This window comes from Saccopteryx leptura, chromosome 5 (genome assembly GCF_036850995.1).
Source record: "Saccopteryx leptura isolate mSacLep1 chromosome 5, mSacLep1_pri_phased_curated, whole genome shotgun sequence".
Classification (NCBI taxonomy): domain Eukaryota; kingdom Metazoa; phylum Chordata; class Mammalia; order Chiroptera; family Emballonuridae; genus Saccopteryx; species Saccopteryx leptura.
The window spans coordinates 160,356,805-160,372,837 of record NC_089507.1 but is presented as its reverse complement, the minus strand read 5'-3'; the positions used below and the strand labels follow the sequence as shown (position 1 = coordinate 160,372,837).

At 46.7% G+C, this 16,033-nt stretch overlaps 1 protein-coding gene across 2 annotated transcripts in view; it reads left to right on the top strand.

The window, feature by feature from the left end:
• The window catches only part of SV2C (synaptic vesicle glycoprotein 2C), a 261,877-nt gene extending 252,919 nt beyond the window's left edge, over positions 1 to 8,958 (top strand). For both annotated transcript variants that reach the window (XM_066386345.1, XM_066386344.1), the window contains one exon: positions 1,074 to 8,958. In XM_066386345.1, the coding sequence (XP_066242442.1) occupies positions 1,074 to 1,257 (184 nt within the window). In that variant the 3' untranslated portion in view covers positions 1,258 to 8,958. The remainder of the gene's footprint in view (positions 1 to 1,073) is intronic.
• Positions 8,959 to 16,033: the final 7,075 nt, after the last annotated feature.

Genomic DNA, 16,033 nt, shown 5'->3' with positions numbered 1-16,033 from the left:
AGACAGTAAAGAAACAATGGAGCCAAAAAATGGTGGGCCATTTCATTTATTAAAGTCTCACACCGGCCAATGAGCAAACACACAGGAAAAACACTTCCCTCTTTATTCAGAGCTCACAAAGCCCTGACACATTATCCGGTTTCATACCCAGGAGATTCTTCTCCAATTCCTCCTCAAATCCAAGACCTCACCAGTCTCAGTAGGGCTCCAAAAGCCCCGCAGCTCTGGATCCCTGTCTGCACACCTTCTCTTTCCCTGCCAACATGGCTTCTTCCTCATCACCCTGCATTCTCTCTGCTCTCACTCTGCAAACATGGCTTCTCTCTGCCTCTTCTCCTTCTCTTCTTTTCTCTTCTCTTCTCTCTATTCTCTTCTTTTCAAAACTTTCTGGCACAAAAACCTCTCCTCCAGCAAACATTAGCAAAACAACAGCCCTTCCCAAGCAGGAAGGTAATTTTCAATTTCACAGACCCACATATACCTAGCACTGCCCAGCCCCCAATGCAAACTATAAGCGAGCAAACATAAAAATCATATTTTACAAACTATTTAACCGACAGCCAGGATTCAATTTCTGCCTGCCACAAAAACATTTGGGAAGAGAGCAAGATAGTTCACCTTCAGGGTACCAGAAAGGTGAGGAATACAAGCCAGTCATTCCTGGCCTGCGCAGACAATAAGCTCTAGTTGTTTCAAACCTCACACATTAATCAAGTAAGCTAAGACAAAATAGGAGGGGAAACTGAGAAATACATTGTCATACATTTTCATTTAACTCTGGAAGAGAAAAGAAACTTTTCTCACTCCCTGAAATTTTCTCTCAAAACATTTGAACTCATAGACGGAATAAAAATCAGTAGAGGTGGGGAGAAAGTCAACAAAGGGCTGAAGGAACGTTACCAACAGCTGGGGTTCTACATCTCCAGATGTGCTGACAAGCATTTGGTTACTTGCTGTAATGATACACAGAACTTGGAGATCATTAGACAGTACTACCCTGTGAGACATTTGCATCTAATGTCAGAATCCTGGAAGTCACTTTCTCAACTTTGTCCATATCTCCTTCCTTGCAGGGCAACAGGCTTTGGCTTCTTGAATGCACTCTGCAAAGCTGCCGCTGTCCTTGGGAACTTAATATTCGGCTCCCTGGTTGGCATCACCAAAGCAATCCCCATCCTGCTGGCCTCCACTGTGCTCGTGTGCGGAGGACTGGTGGGGTTGCGCCTGCCTGACACACAAACCCAGGTCCTGATGTAACTGTAACAGGAAACAAGCCATCTGCCCTGTGTTTCTTTCTCTGGCCCTGTGTCAACTCTCCTGCCTGGCCGACTGACTTCAGACTTCTCAGCTATAGAAATGCAGTCAAATCTCAGAACATTAACTCTTGCTGTGACTAAAATTTAGATGCAAACCATCTTGCCCCTTAACATGTGATTTTGCAGAGGTTGTTTTTTTTATTTCATGCATTGTTATCTTTCTTAACTGTGACCCTATTGCCTCCCCAAAATCAGTGGAAGCATTTTTTTAAGTGTCTTAGTCAGCCACACCTCCCTGAAATTCTGCTCACTGAAGGTCTGAAAGCTGACAAGGGAACTGTGCTGCTATGAGAAATAGGTCCTGCTCCTAGCTCAACATTCACAGGAAATATACATTGGCATATTATTGCATTTGTGCTGAGGAGAGGGATTCTTCTCTCTCTCTCTCTCTCTCTCTCTCTCCTCTCTCTCTTTCAAACAGAGTGACATTTTCTGTTTACTTAGAAAAGGACGCCCAGCAATTCTAGCTGTAACAGCAGAGCCCTTCAAAGAAAATCATGTGATACAAAGCCAAGCTAGGTGGAGCTCTTTCACTTATGATTCTTAAGGTGACTGACTGACAAGAACAATAAGGGCTCTGCAGTTAGCAGCAAAGGTCTTAGTGGGCTGCTTCAGCAGGACTTCTGCCAGAAAGCCCAGGTGAAACGTCTGAAAACTACGAGGAAATAGTGTCCGCAACTGTGGCACATGGTTCATAACACGAGAAAATCAGAGATCAAAGAGAGGTATTTGGTCTCCATTCAGCACCCCACCCCCACCTCTAGCTGCCACTGATCTCACCAAACAGCATATTCAGGGAAATGAAAGCCACTTTCTAAAACTTGGGTCTGCCTACTTGATTCTGCCAGTCATCCAAACTGCAACTAGACTGAAGACTCAGTCCTCTGAGTTGTTGTAAATTGCGAATTAAGGAGCCATTTACACCTAAAGCCATTTGGAAATGCAAAATGATACCCTAAGGGTATCACTTTCCTAAGGGACAGTGACCCCGGTGTTGGGACTTGATTGCTGGTATCCCTGAAGTAGCTCCTGTTCTATCTTCCTCGGGACTGGGTCACTGGTCAGGGTGTTCTGTGTGCCTGCAGCCCACCATGCTCCAGGGGTCCCTCCAGCACACAAGGCGGCCTCTCCTGGTGGTTCTTGGCTGCTCATTTTCTCTGTGGAATCTGGGCCTGGAAGAGAGAGGTCAGTGAGACATTCCCATGGGCTGTCAGCTAGGTGACCTCCCCACCCCTCCGGCCTGCCCCTCCTCCAAGCTCATCCTTTTTACTCATCTTGTTGGAAATCTGAAGCCTTCTTGGTGACTTGCCACAATGACCAGTAGCCAGGAATAAATCTGGTATTAAAACAATATTCCTTTCTCAACTCTCTGTCTTGTCAGAGGGTTCCCTTTTACTTCGCATAGGCATTTCCAGCAGGCCTCAGCCCTGGGGCCTGGCAAAGGAGAGCCTGTTTCCAATAGTCATTGCATTCAAAGATGTCTTAACCCCTTGGGCCCCTCTGCCTCCCTCCCCCTTTCCTAGTGATCCTCCTAGAGCTCCAGACTGCAGAGCTCAGACCCTGTGAAAAGCTTCTGTCATTAACATAAGCCATTAATCGACTCCCCCTTGAAGTAATTCAGGTCTGCAGAGGGGGAGCAACCAGGGTTTGGGGGAGGACAGGAAGAGGATGGTTCCCTGAGGACTCCGGCTAGGGGGAGAACATCAGGAAAACTCAAACCAAAAACTGCGAAGGTGGTAGGCAGAAGGAAAATCAATCAAGACCAGATGAGATGTCTTAGACCGATATCAGCAATCAAGGAAAGAAACAACGCACTCGCAACTTCTGCCTGTTGTACGATTGTGGGGGGACCAAGACAGCAGTCAAAGCCGGGAAGGAGCCCCGTATGCTACTCCTCTTCCACCTGAACTTATTTCTCCACTTCTCCACCCCTGGATCTTCTTTAAAAAGCACGTTCAGAGACCTGAGCAGGGTTGTTTAGTTGAATGTAGCATGTGCAGTAATAACTGCCAAAGTAAGATGTGTGTCCCCAGTGACCCATTCAAAAGAAAACTAGAAGCCTGCGTGGATGTCACTCTCTCGTCTTCCCTGATAGCTAACTTTGTTTACCGGAATCTCTTCACTTTTAGAAAGGTCTCCAATGTCTGCTCTCACTCTCAACGTGTAAACCATTTCCCAAGCTGCAGAATTTTATTTGAACCCTGGGTTGGATCAGAACAGGATGAACCAGCAGAACCCCACTTCATGAGACCAACCACCATGCATCCCCTTCACAAGGGCCTTTCTTTGCTTTCTTGTCACCTAATCCAAGCCTCTCAGGTGGTCCAAGAGGGATCTATTCTAATCTCCTGGACAGTCTGTGGTCACAAACCTTCTTGGTCACCACCTTTTCCACCTTGCGTGCAGTTTTCTCTGCCTCCCTCCTGTTGTTCCCATCACCTGGATTTCTATGGAGCTCAAGTTCGGCCCCCAGGACCATATGCCCATGAGTAAGATGCTCTCATGTATACGATGCACCTTAATTTTGGGGCCCAAAAATTGAAAAAAAGACAACAAGCACGAAAAAGCAGGAAATGCAAGTAAAAATAAATCTACAACCACTGTATAAGATGCACCCAGTTTTTAGACCCCAAATTTTCCAATAAAGGGTGCATCTTATCCATGGGGAAATACAGTATGTGGTGTGGCCTATCTGGCTTGTTCCATGGTTCGCTGGATTAAGATACCATGTAGCCATGCAATGGAGCAGAAACTCGCAGTCTGCTGGTGTAGGAGCTGCTGGCACAGCCTCTTGCACCCAGCATCTCATCTCAGCGACAGCAGGAAAATGAGAGTGTGCACAAGTGAAAGCCTAGGAAACAGTCCCACATGCTCTTATATTTCTAACTTCTTTTCTATCTAAAATTTCCTCGTAGCTGTTTGGAATCAATCTAGAATGTGCCTGAATCCTATTATTATCACTAGCTCCTCTCGGTAAGAAAGAAAACCCACCTGCTCCAAACTGTAAATTCTGTAGCACGTTACACCCCAAGTAATGGTCCTATAGCCCCAGCTCCCAGCAGTCCTGTGCCTTGGAAGCCAAACTCAGCAGCTAGGGATCATCTCAAATCCAGAGTGCTGGCCCTGGGAGATAAGGTAGCTAGGTCCTCGCCCAAGCTCCACCACTGACCAGCTGTGAGATCCAGATCTTGCTGGGGAGAATGTTGGTCATTGACCATCCCTAATCTTCAGTTCCCCTGTCTATAGAGTAAAGGTTGGCAACTGGGACTAGTTTAGGATTCTAGAGGATCTTCATAAAAGTAGCTTTATCTGACCATCTACCTTTCAATGCTAAACTCATCTTTACAAGAACCAAGTAGGTTTAGTTTTGAAACTGAAAAATTAGGAAATAGGCATGCATACAAGAACTCATAATTGTTGTTTGGGAAGCCCCAATGAAATAGCCCAGAGAGCATAGTTCTCATATTGTTTGTGCTTCCAGCTTAATGGGATTCAGAGCACCAGCTCGATTCCATGCTGGTTTGAGTTACCATTGCCTGCCCAGGAAAGGGACCCACCCTCCAGACAGAAGACTCTGATAACAATACTACCAAAAGGCAGTATCCTGTAGTTAGCTCTCCTGCCTGGAGACTCCATTTTATCCTTTATCCTTTTTTTATATACAGATATATAAATGATCTTTTTTTTTTTTTTTTTTTTTGAACATTTATTGATTGATTTTAGAAAGAGAGGAAGGAAGAGAGAGAAACATAGATTTGTTGTTCCACTTATTTATGCATTCACTGATTGGTTTTTATATGTGCCCTGACCAGGGGTTGAACCCACAACCTTGGCATATCAGGACAATGCTCTATCCAACTGACTACCTAGCTAGGGCCTCCACTTTATTCTTGAAACATGGTCTTATGTAGATCTAGGCCTTCAGAAACAGAGTTTTTAAGTGAGTTCACCTAAGTTGGCAAATGTACCTTCATTTGCAAATCTCACCAAATCAAGAGTTCAGGTTTATACCAAAAACTACTGAGCTGTTTTTCTGAATTTCTTGAATTATCAGGGGAGAATTGGGAAAAGAAATGTAGTCACAGAAGGGAGCATCCAAGAATATCATAAAGTTCCAGTGAAGAGATTAGGGAAGAGTTGAGATTTTCTAAATCCTAGGATCATTTCAAAAGCATTTCATGGGAATACCTTCTGAATCCCTCTAACAATCAAAACAAAATATGATATTCTCCAGTATTTTTCTGTTCAATACAAATCGACCTTTACTTAGCTCTTCAATAAAACACCTCACCTGTTCGTGCACTAAAGGCTCTGAAGCCAGTAATGTCTGAATTTGGCCTTTACCTATCATCACAGAAAGACAACTGGTTGGTTGTTTAGGTACATATTGGCTATAGATTTGGTTTTCCTTTAACCTTCACATTATGCTGAACTTAGTCCAGTTACCAAAGTTACAGAAACACCAGTCGTGTTGCAAAGGCAAAAATTCCATCTACACAGTAAGGCACTCTTACATGGACTATGTATTTTTTAGTTTTTATTTCTGCCAATCAAATATGTTTTGAGTGAAACTTCTCTCATACTCTGTGTAATGTAGACAAAAGAAAATTGTCAATATCTGCTAGGTGTTTTGTGTGTCTCTTCATTGTTTCAGGTGTGGAGTGACAGTTCTCCATGTTATGTCCTTTTGCTATAAATATTGACAGTGTCTTGCCAACCAGGGCTTCCTGCGGTCTTTCTCAAACAATATCTAGATCTAGTTTATATAGTTCATGGATCTGTTAGGCCCTTGTTGAAGGCTAGCAGGGCTAGGTGGGGGAAAGAGCTGGACACAGCATTCACTGATCTCTTGTCATCTCTTGTGATTACTCAGTGAGTATTTGCTGAGCGAGGTTGAAGCACTGTGCTATGTGCGGAGAGCTAACCCTTTGCAGGACTTAAATGAGACCAGAGGGAAAGGAGGAGTAAAGGGAGAACATCTGGAATGGGAGTCTGGTATTAACCCATTACTTGTTAAAAACCCCTCCCCATAAACGCAAAGCGTTTTTTGTGGGTTTTTTTTTCAAATTTAAAAGAAGTCATTGCCTATGGTGATGGTTACCAGTGCAGGAAGACCTTGGAATTCAGAATATCTCTGAGAGGAGGAGAAAGCCCTCATTGCCTGGACTTTGTTGAAGGAACTACTGACTAATACTTGAGAAACAGAGCCACACTTGTGCTACTTCTTTAAATGTCTCAACAGGAAATCGCAGTAAGATATTATCCAAGAAAAAGAATCAGCAGCAAAGATCACCCCATCTGTGTAACAATGTTCATTTTCGAAGTCTCAGTGTCTTCTGAGGTACTCTTTTCAAGGCCTGAAATTAGCGGTGGGGACAGGGCGGTCTGTTTCAAAAGCAGGCAGTGCTGAAGTTTTCTCTCTGAGCCAAGTCAGCAGGTCCCTTCGCTGCTGCCCAGTCCCCTGCCCTCAGCTTCCCACGGTGTTTCCTTTCTGATTTTGAAGACTTGTGACTGAGCGATGTGTCTTTGCAGCTATCCTATGCTCAGCAGATAAGCACGCAGAAAACAAGTTCTGACAGTCAGTGGCCGAAGTTTGTCAGATTTCAGTTTAAAACCAGTACATGGTGTGGCAAAGTGTCTTAAAGCTGCAAAGGACCTTCGGGATTCTGAGGGGAGGCAGAGCAGAGAGAGGGTGGTTGTCAAGGACCCTCACTTCTCCCGAGAGCTCTGCTTTCTTTTTTTACCGAACAGCTCTGTCCTCTTCCTGCCCTTGGCAGCGCACACTTGCTTCCTTTCTTCTCTTCTCTTCTTCTTTCTTCATTCCTCCTCTTGTCACCTCTCGACTTTGGCAGTGTATAAAAGCAAGGCCAAGCATTCCTGGGGCCCTGGAACTAAAGAATGTGCCAATTGGTAGAGGCCTAAGAACAGTATATGAAGAACGTCAGTAGGTGCAGGGGTGTGAGATCTAGACTGTTGGTCTTGACCAGCTCACTGTGCTGAGCTAGATTTCCAACTGCTTCTCAACTCCTGTGGGTGATCAGGAGATGGCACCACTGGCATAAATCACAAAGAGGCCCATCTCTCAGAATTCATGGGTCTGTAGAAGGTAAACCCATCTCTCTGTGCCCACAGAGGGTGTTCCTTGGTGCAGAAGGCTGGTGCTTTTTATTCAGACATAAAAGATGAAACTGCACAGGTTGCTCCTTCTCAGCCTCCCTACTCTGTTCATGCCCCTGTTACAGCCAAGAGTGCCCCAAACTGGGAAGAAGAGAAAGCAGCCCGAAGCCCTCTTTTCAGACTCAGACAGGCTTTACCACTGAGCTAGCAGCCTACTCCAGAAGCAGGGGCACAGAGTCCTAAGCAGCTTCCAGGGGCCTGGAGAGACTGGCTGAGCCTGCTCACAGGGGCCAAAGACATGTGTGGCCACCCACCACACAGGCACAAGCCACACCAAATTGAGCCCCATGGGTTTGCGGGGTCAGCACTGCCTGAGGGAAGAAAAGACTTAGCAAGGTCAACCTCCTATCAGTACACAAAGGGTTTCCTCTATATTTGTATTGGCTCAGAATAGGACCCACAGTGCATAGAATTCACCCTTTTTATGGGTATTGTTACTTCAGGGGAATGCACAAAAAAATTGGCTATTTTATTATGTGCAAATAAAAATAAACTTGTTTGAAGTTACAGAGTATCTCCCTTCTCACACCCAAGTGGACATTAAAGAAGGAAATTCCTTTCTTGCCTTTGACATACACCAGGCCTGACTAGATAGAACAGGACAGATTAATGACTTAATCTCATTTCCACCACTGTTGTTATACATTTATTTTAGCAAAACTATGACCTAAACTGAATGGAAGGAAAAAGAAATGTTAGTTCTTGATATGTGCTTTCACGGCCTCCAAATGCAGCTGTGTATCCTCACCCTGGCTCAGAAACATACTGAGCAGATTCCGTCCTTCACTAATGTCCAGATCCTGTAAATAAAGTCCTGAGGGAGCTTGTCTTTCAAGTGAGCCTCCATCTCCACAGGCTACACTTACAATCCACTCTCCTTCACAGTGAAACCTTGGCAGTGGTCCTGTCCTTGGTTTTGGTGTTTGAGTGTCTTGTTTGGTCTTGTCTTGTTTCTTTTCTGTTTTTACTGCTCTGTGAGACCTCCTGCTATGAATGTTCTGCTTACCCCACTTGTGCTGTATATATGTGCTGCATGTATGAACCCCAATAAATTCTGTTTCAGGATTCTAGGGTCTTCATCTTAAGTACAGCTGGTCCTATTGAGAGGGCAGAAACCAGAAGAATGTAGGAGAAGGGGCCTGCAGGAATGATTGACTCGGCCAGTTAAAGATTATTCATATTCTATAGATCTCTAACTGATCTCCCAAAGACTTTTACATTACTCACGAGAAAAACAGGATCTGTAAATAGATAGGACCAGGGGTCCAAAACCCTCTTCCCCTTGCTGTCCCACTGCAACTCCTCCACCCCACCTTGAGTCATGAGGTGCACGTAGGACCTCAGACAAAGGAATCATGCGCCCTTGCATGGGCACTGTGAAAGGTATATGAGATGTAAGAAATCTAACTTCAAGAGCTCGTGTTTGGTGCTACCAGCCCCACGTGCTCCGCTGGCTACTAATAAATTCTCCTTGCTCTATTAATTAAGTTGTCTGAGTGTCATTTCCTGCAACAGATTTCTGGTGTGTTGGCTGGGAAGCGAGGAGGAAAGATGCCCGCAATTGGCGAACTTTGGACACCTCGTTGGGGAGCCCCCAAGCCACCCTGCAGATACACCTGCTGAGCGGATGCCAGGGATCTTCCCTTATGAATGCCTCTGTAGGACGGAAAGGGGGGGTCCCCTTCACCGGTCCAGCAAGGATCAGACAACGGAGGAACAGGCTAACAAGGGCACACCAGAATCACAGTTAATATAACAGGCACGGGGTAGCTAGCTGAGGTCCTGCCCCACTGGGCAGAAAGGAAGCCTGATCACCCTCTGAAGTGGTAACTCATCACCCTCCACAGGTGTAGGAAGCAGGCCCCACAGATTAGGAATGGTGACTTGTCACCCTCCACAGGTTGTGGGAGGTTGTGTGAAAAACAGTGAGTGTGGAGTGAACAAGACGGACACCAGGGAGGAGTTCTGACTCCTTCCCACAGGGATGAAGTGAGTGTTGAGTTCTGAATCACAGTTCCATAGGGTGCCTCCTGTGGCTAAGAGGCAGAATTGCATGCTGATGGTTTATATCACCTGCCATAAGCCAAGAGGACCTACCTGCTATCTCTGCAAGGAGAGCAGCTGGTGATGGACAAAGCAAGTGGAGTCCCCTCTAAGTTTCTCTTACCCTCCCCCATTCCTTCTCATGGCGTGACTGGGTTTTGTAGTGGGAGGTATGGGGCATTCACAAGGAAAACCTACTCCCCTGGCCACGAGGATCAAAAACTTTAAGAAAGGGTTCTCAGAGGACTACAAGGTTACCATGTCCTCAGGGAAATTGAGGACCTTGTATGAACTAGAATGACCCACGTTTGGGGTGGGGTAGCCAGCAGAAGGAAGCTTAGACAGGTCCATTATGCAGAGGTTGCGGCAGGTAGTCACTAGGTATCCAGGCCACCCGACCAGTTTCCCTACACAGACAGTTGGCTCATGCTAGTTTTGCACCGTACCCCTTGGCTCAGGGTTCAGGCATCCATTGTACTGGTAGTAAAGGCAGAGAAGCATTCCACCAAACCTGGAGAGCCGCTGCTGCTGCCAGTGCCAGTAATTTGAACTCCTAGTGAGCCAGAAGAAGCAGAAACTTTGGCCCCTTCACCATGCATAGCAGCAAGGTTTTACCCTTCCACCACACCTGGCTCCCCGTCCACCCCAGAGACTGCTACTGATTCAGGCTCATCATCGCCAGATCTATCAAGTCCCAGCATAAGCTTGCCTGAGCCAGAGGCGCCTCCCACTGCCCCACCAGAATGAGGTCCAGGCTCTCCTCCCCTAGCTGGGGGGGTTGTGCTCAAAGACAGTGCCCAGAGTGCAGATGCCTCTGAGGGAAATGAGAAACACAGTGATAAATGAACAGGAGGGCATGGTAGAAGAGCAGGTGCTAGTGTACCAACTTTTCACCACCACAAACCTCCTTAATTGGAAGCACCACACTCCCTCTTATGCCAAGAAGCCTCAGGCCTTAATAGAGCTCATGCAATCCATATTCCAGATACACAATTCCATGTGGGCAGATTGCCATCAATTGCTCCTCTTTCTGTTCAACATGAAAGAAAGATACCGAATAACACAGGCAGCAATTAAATGGCTAGAGAGTACCCATGAGGAACACCAGAACCCCCAAGAATATGTGAGGGTCCAGATGTCAGGAGAGGATCCTAAGTGGGACCCAAATGTAGAAGAAGGCCTGAGATGGCTTAGGAGATACAAGGCCTCCAGAAGGGAAGCCAGAAGGCCACTAATTTCAACAAAGTGGCAGATGCTTTGCAAAAGAAGGATGAAAGTTCAGGTGACATTTATAAATGGTTATGTGAGACCCACAGGATCTGTATTCTTTTTGATACAGAAAGTCCAGAAAACCAGAGAATGGTTAATATGGCCTTTGTCAGCCAGAGTACAGGAGATATAAAAAAGAAGCTCCAGAAATTAGAAGGCTTCACAGGGATGAACATTTCCCAACTCCTGGAAGTAGCCAATAAGGTCTATGTCAAACAGAGAGGCTGTGAGTAGGCAAGAGGATGAGCGCCAAATGAAGAAGGCTGAGTTCATAGCTCTGCCCTTCAGCACAAGATCAAAGGAAACATCCACCATTTGAAAACAGAAAGGGAAAGAAAGGACTGTCAGGCAGGACCCCCTTGTGGCGTGATCAGTGTGCCATCTGCCAAGGAACCAGTCACTGGAAAAATGAATGTTTCAGTCGGGACAAGGGGGAGGCGTGCTTGCCAGCTTCCTCCACAGGGAAAGACACACTGTTCAATGTAGCTGAGGGCTACTTTAGACTGAGGGCGACCGGACTCAGGGGCCCCCAATGAGTCTGTGGTCCCTGTGATTGTAGGGGGCCAACAGATGGACTTCCTGGTTGATACAGGAGCTGAACACTCAGTGGTGACCCAGCCAGTGGTGCTGCTCTCCACCTGTAGGGTGGACATTGTAGGAGCCGCAGGAAGACAGGCAGAACAGGCATCCTGCCTGCCCTGTAAATGGACTACAGGAGGTCATGAGGTTATGCATCAGTTCTGTACATGCCTGACTGCCCAGTATCCTTGTCAGGGTGCAATTCTTAGGTTTCATTTCTTTAACCCTGCCGGCTTGAGTTTCATTTCAGGGCTTACGGCAGGTGACCAACCACAAAGGAATGTCACAATTTTAAGAAGTCATGGACAGTTGAAACTGCTGATGATTGAAAATGTACAGCCTGACCAGGTGGTGGTGCAGTGGATAGAGCGACGGACTGGGATGTGGAAGACCTAGGTTCGAGACCCCGAGCTTGCTAGCTTGAGCGGGGGCTCATTTGGTTTAAGCAAAGCTCACCAGCTTGGATCCAAGGTCACTGGCTCGAGCAAGGGGTTACTTGGTCTGCTGAAGGCAACGGTCAAGGCACATATGAGAAAGCAATCAATGAACTAAGGTGTCACAACAAAAAACTGATGATTGATGCTTCTCATCTTTCTCCGTTCCTGTCTGTCTGTCCCTGTCTATCCCTCTCTCTGACTCTCTCTCTCTGTAAAAAAAAAAAGGAAAGAAAGAAAAAAGAAAAGAAAATGTACAAACATCCATAATTAGTGGAAAGCACCCCTGTGCCCAGCGATAGCAGCAATCAGCAAATGCCCCGCCACCCTTCCTACTTCCCTAATCTAACCCTTAAAATGTGGCTTGAGACTGTGGCCGGGGCTGCTCTCATTTTTTAAGACAGCCCGGCAGGTTTTCTTTCTAATAAAGCCTAATTCTCTAAATCTTTCGGTTGCCAGTCTTCTTTTCAGTCTAATATTTGGTGCCGAAACCCAGGAGAGGGTACTGGCTGCCTGGATGATCCCCTTTTGCTGGCCAAGCTTACAACCAGGGAAGCGGTAGACAGCAGCAGCTCATGCTTGGATGAGCTTGATTCTGCTTGGACGTGTGATTGTGGGTTGATTGGCCGGCAGGCCAACCCTATCCCAAACCACTGCCGACCCAGAGGCAAGGATCCCTTCGCTTCTCCAGTATCCGATAGGCTCCCTTTATTCCTCCCAACTAACCCCCTTAATTCTCACGGGCCGAGATTAGGGAGGACACTACTCCAGTGACTTGCCCCTACAGATTACTTAACAAGTCCAGGCGCCTGGCCAAGTTGCCCTTCTCTTCTCTGGAACCGGGGATCCCGGTGATGACTGGCCTCCTCCCGTTCTACCATCTATGAAACAAATAGTGAAAAGAGTTTGAGGACGCTCTTCTCTTTTCCTATTTTATTTCCACCATGGGCTCCTCCCTATCTCGACCCTCAAAAGCTACTCCTTTAGGTTGCCTCCTAAAAAAGTCTCGTCAAACTCAGCCTTGCGGATCTTAAATCAAGAAAATTAATCTTTTGTAATACAGCCTGGCCCCGATATAAATTAGATAATGGTTCCCATTGGCCTGAAAATGGAACCTTTGACATTAACATCCTCCAAGACCTGGATAATTTCTGCCACCGGACTGGGAAGGCCTCAGAGATCCCTTACGTTCAGGCTTTCTTCTACCTTCACTCTCATCCTTCGCTCTGTACTACTTGTTTCACTTACCAGGTTCTTTTTGCCAAAACGCCCGATCCCCTAACCCCTTCTCTCTCTCCTGATTTATTTGACCCAGCAGACCACTCGAGCCCTGGAACCTCCCGTCCTACCTCCTCCTTATAATCCATCCCATGTTCCACCTCCTCCCTCCTCCCTCGATCCGCTGGTGCCTGCAGACCAACCCCTCTCCCTCCTTCTCCTCTCCCCCTATTTCTCCTCCCCATCTTCATCCCTGCTATCGGGATCCTCCTGTCTCTTCCTGACCCAGTATGTACCCCCTCCGGGAGGTGGCGGGAGCCGAGGGAATTGTCCGAGTTGCTATCCCCTTCTCCCTCTCTGATTTATCCCAAATCGAGCACTGTCTCGGCTCCTTCTCCTCTGATCCTGATACATATATGAAAGAATTTAAATACCCCACCCAGTCCTATAATCTAAGCTGGCACAACCTTCATATTATCCTCACCTCCTCCTTTTCCCCCTCAGACAAAGACAGGGTCTGGACCACTGCCCAACAAATTCCAGATAAGGCCCACACTTGAAACAACGCTAATCCAATAGGCACTACGGTGGTCCCCACCGCTGACCCTAACTGGACTTACCAAGCAGGCCATCAGAACCAGGCAGCCCAAGATCAGATGATAGATTATTTACAACAAGCCCTAAATAAATTGGCTAACAAGGCTGTCAATTATGACAAAATCAATGAAATCATTCAAAGACCACAAGAAAACCCAGGAGAATTCTTCCGAATGGACCCCACCACCCCAGCAGGGACTATTCTCCTCCATTCACATTTCATCTCCCAATCGGCTCCTGACATCAGAAAAAAAAAAACAAGAAAACAAAAAAAGCTAGAAAACAGGCCCAAGACTCCACAAAGAGATCTCTTAAACTGGCCTTTAAGGGTTTTCACAATAGGGAGGAACAAGAGAAGGAGGACCAATGGAAGAGGGACCAGGATAATTATCTCATGCTCGCTAAGGCCCTGCAAGGGAACTCACTAGCTGGCTCTAAAACAAAAACCCCAAAAGGACATTCCCATCTTCCAGGCCACCAGGACCCTGTTTTAAATGCAAGCAGATAGGACACTGGGCTAAACAACGCCCTAATCCTCATCCACTGCCGGGTCCATGCCCTCACTGATGCCAAGATGGACACTGGGGGGGGGGGTGTTGATTGTCCCAACCGCCAGAGAGGGACTGGGCTAATCACTCCCATTACTAATAACCCCTCTATACCTGTGGCTGACTTTCTTGGCCTAGCAACGGAAGACTGAGGAAGCCTTGGGTCACAGGCCCCAGTAGGAATTACCAACGGTAAGCCCAGGGTAAAGCTTCCCATAGCAGGTAAGGTAATCTCCTTCCTCATAGACACCAGGGCCACCTTCTTTACCCTTCCTGAATTTGCTGGCCCCCTTTCACCCTCTAACACTTCCATAGTGGGAGTTTCGGGCATCAAGAGTAACCCCCTAATCACACCTCCCCTCACCTGTACCCTAGACAAAACACAATTTACACACCAATTCTTGGTTATACCACAATGTCCCACCCCCTTACTAGGAAGAGACATTCTTGCCAAGTTTGGCTCCACCCTTCACCTTTTCCCAAAATCCTCAACACCAACTTCCAATATTCTCCTTTTGTTGGTCAGTGATCCGGACCCATTCCTCTCCAATCCCTCATTCCTCTCTTCTGCTCTTTCCCCAAACCAAATGGATCCCATTATCTGGAATATGGATCAGCTCTCTATCGCAACACACTACACCGCCATTATTATCTCTCTAAAAGACCCCTCCAAATATCCATAAATCCCTCAATACCCCATCTCCCAAACACATCTACATGGTCTTAAGCCCCTCATCACTAAATTCATTCAGGCCAGTATCCTTACCACTACCCATTCCCCTTACAACACTCCCATCCTACCAGTAGTCAAACCCAATGGTACCTAATGCCTAGTTCAGAACATGTGGGCTATTAATGCCCATTACCCCAGTGGTACCAAACCCCTATGCCATTCTCTCCACTATTCCTTCAAATACCACCTTCTTCACGGTCTTAGACCTTAAAAACGCCTTCTTTACCATCCCCCTCCATCCGGAATGCCAAAACCTCTTTGCCTTTACTTTGCCTTTACTTGGTAGACTCTGACAATGGCCCTGCTTTTGTGGCTAAGGTGGTACGAGAAACAGCACAAGCCTTAGGCATCACCTGGGAGCTTCATGCGGCATACAAAGCACAGAGTTTGGGAAATGTGGAATGCATGAATAGGACTCTAAAGTTAGGGCTTAGCAAGTTATGTGAGGAGACCAATCTTAAATGGGTGCAAGCTTTACCTTTAATTCTGTTTAAAATTTGTTGTATCCCATCCAAGAACATTAGTTACTTGCCTTATGAGCTATTATACAATAGGCTTCCTCCAATATTATGCAGTTTTCCAGGGACTCCCCAAGAACTAGGAGAAACAGAACTACACAGACAACTAGAGGCTTTAGGCACGGTGCACCATATCCAAGTGGGTGCTGGTTAGGGCTCCAATCAGTGTGTTTGCTCCTGTTCATCCTTTTCCCCCAGCTAACCAGGTATGTGTCAAAGATTAGAATCCAGCACCCCTCCATCCCAAGTGGAGAGAACCCTACATTGTGATCCTGACCACTCCAACAGCTGCCAAAGTAGAAGGAATACCTGCCTGGGTTCACAACAGAAGACTGAAGCTGGCAGATCCTGCAGAGACCCCTTTGTGAATGGTGCAGATGGATCCCACCAACCACTTTAAGTTGACCCTGCAAAAGACAACATACCCTGCTCCAGCCACAAACTGGAAGCTGGCAGGTCCGTGCACAGCCAAAGTCTAAGGAACCTTGCTGTGGGGATCTTTATAATTGAACTCTGGGGACGAGGGGAACAAGGGCAGAGAATGGATCTTGGGGATACCATACCCCCATTGACATGTTAAATCAGATTACCCAACTGCAGG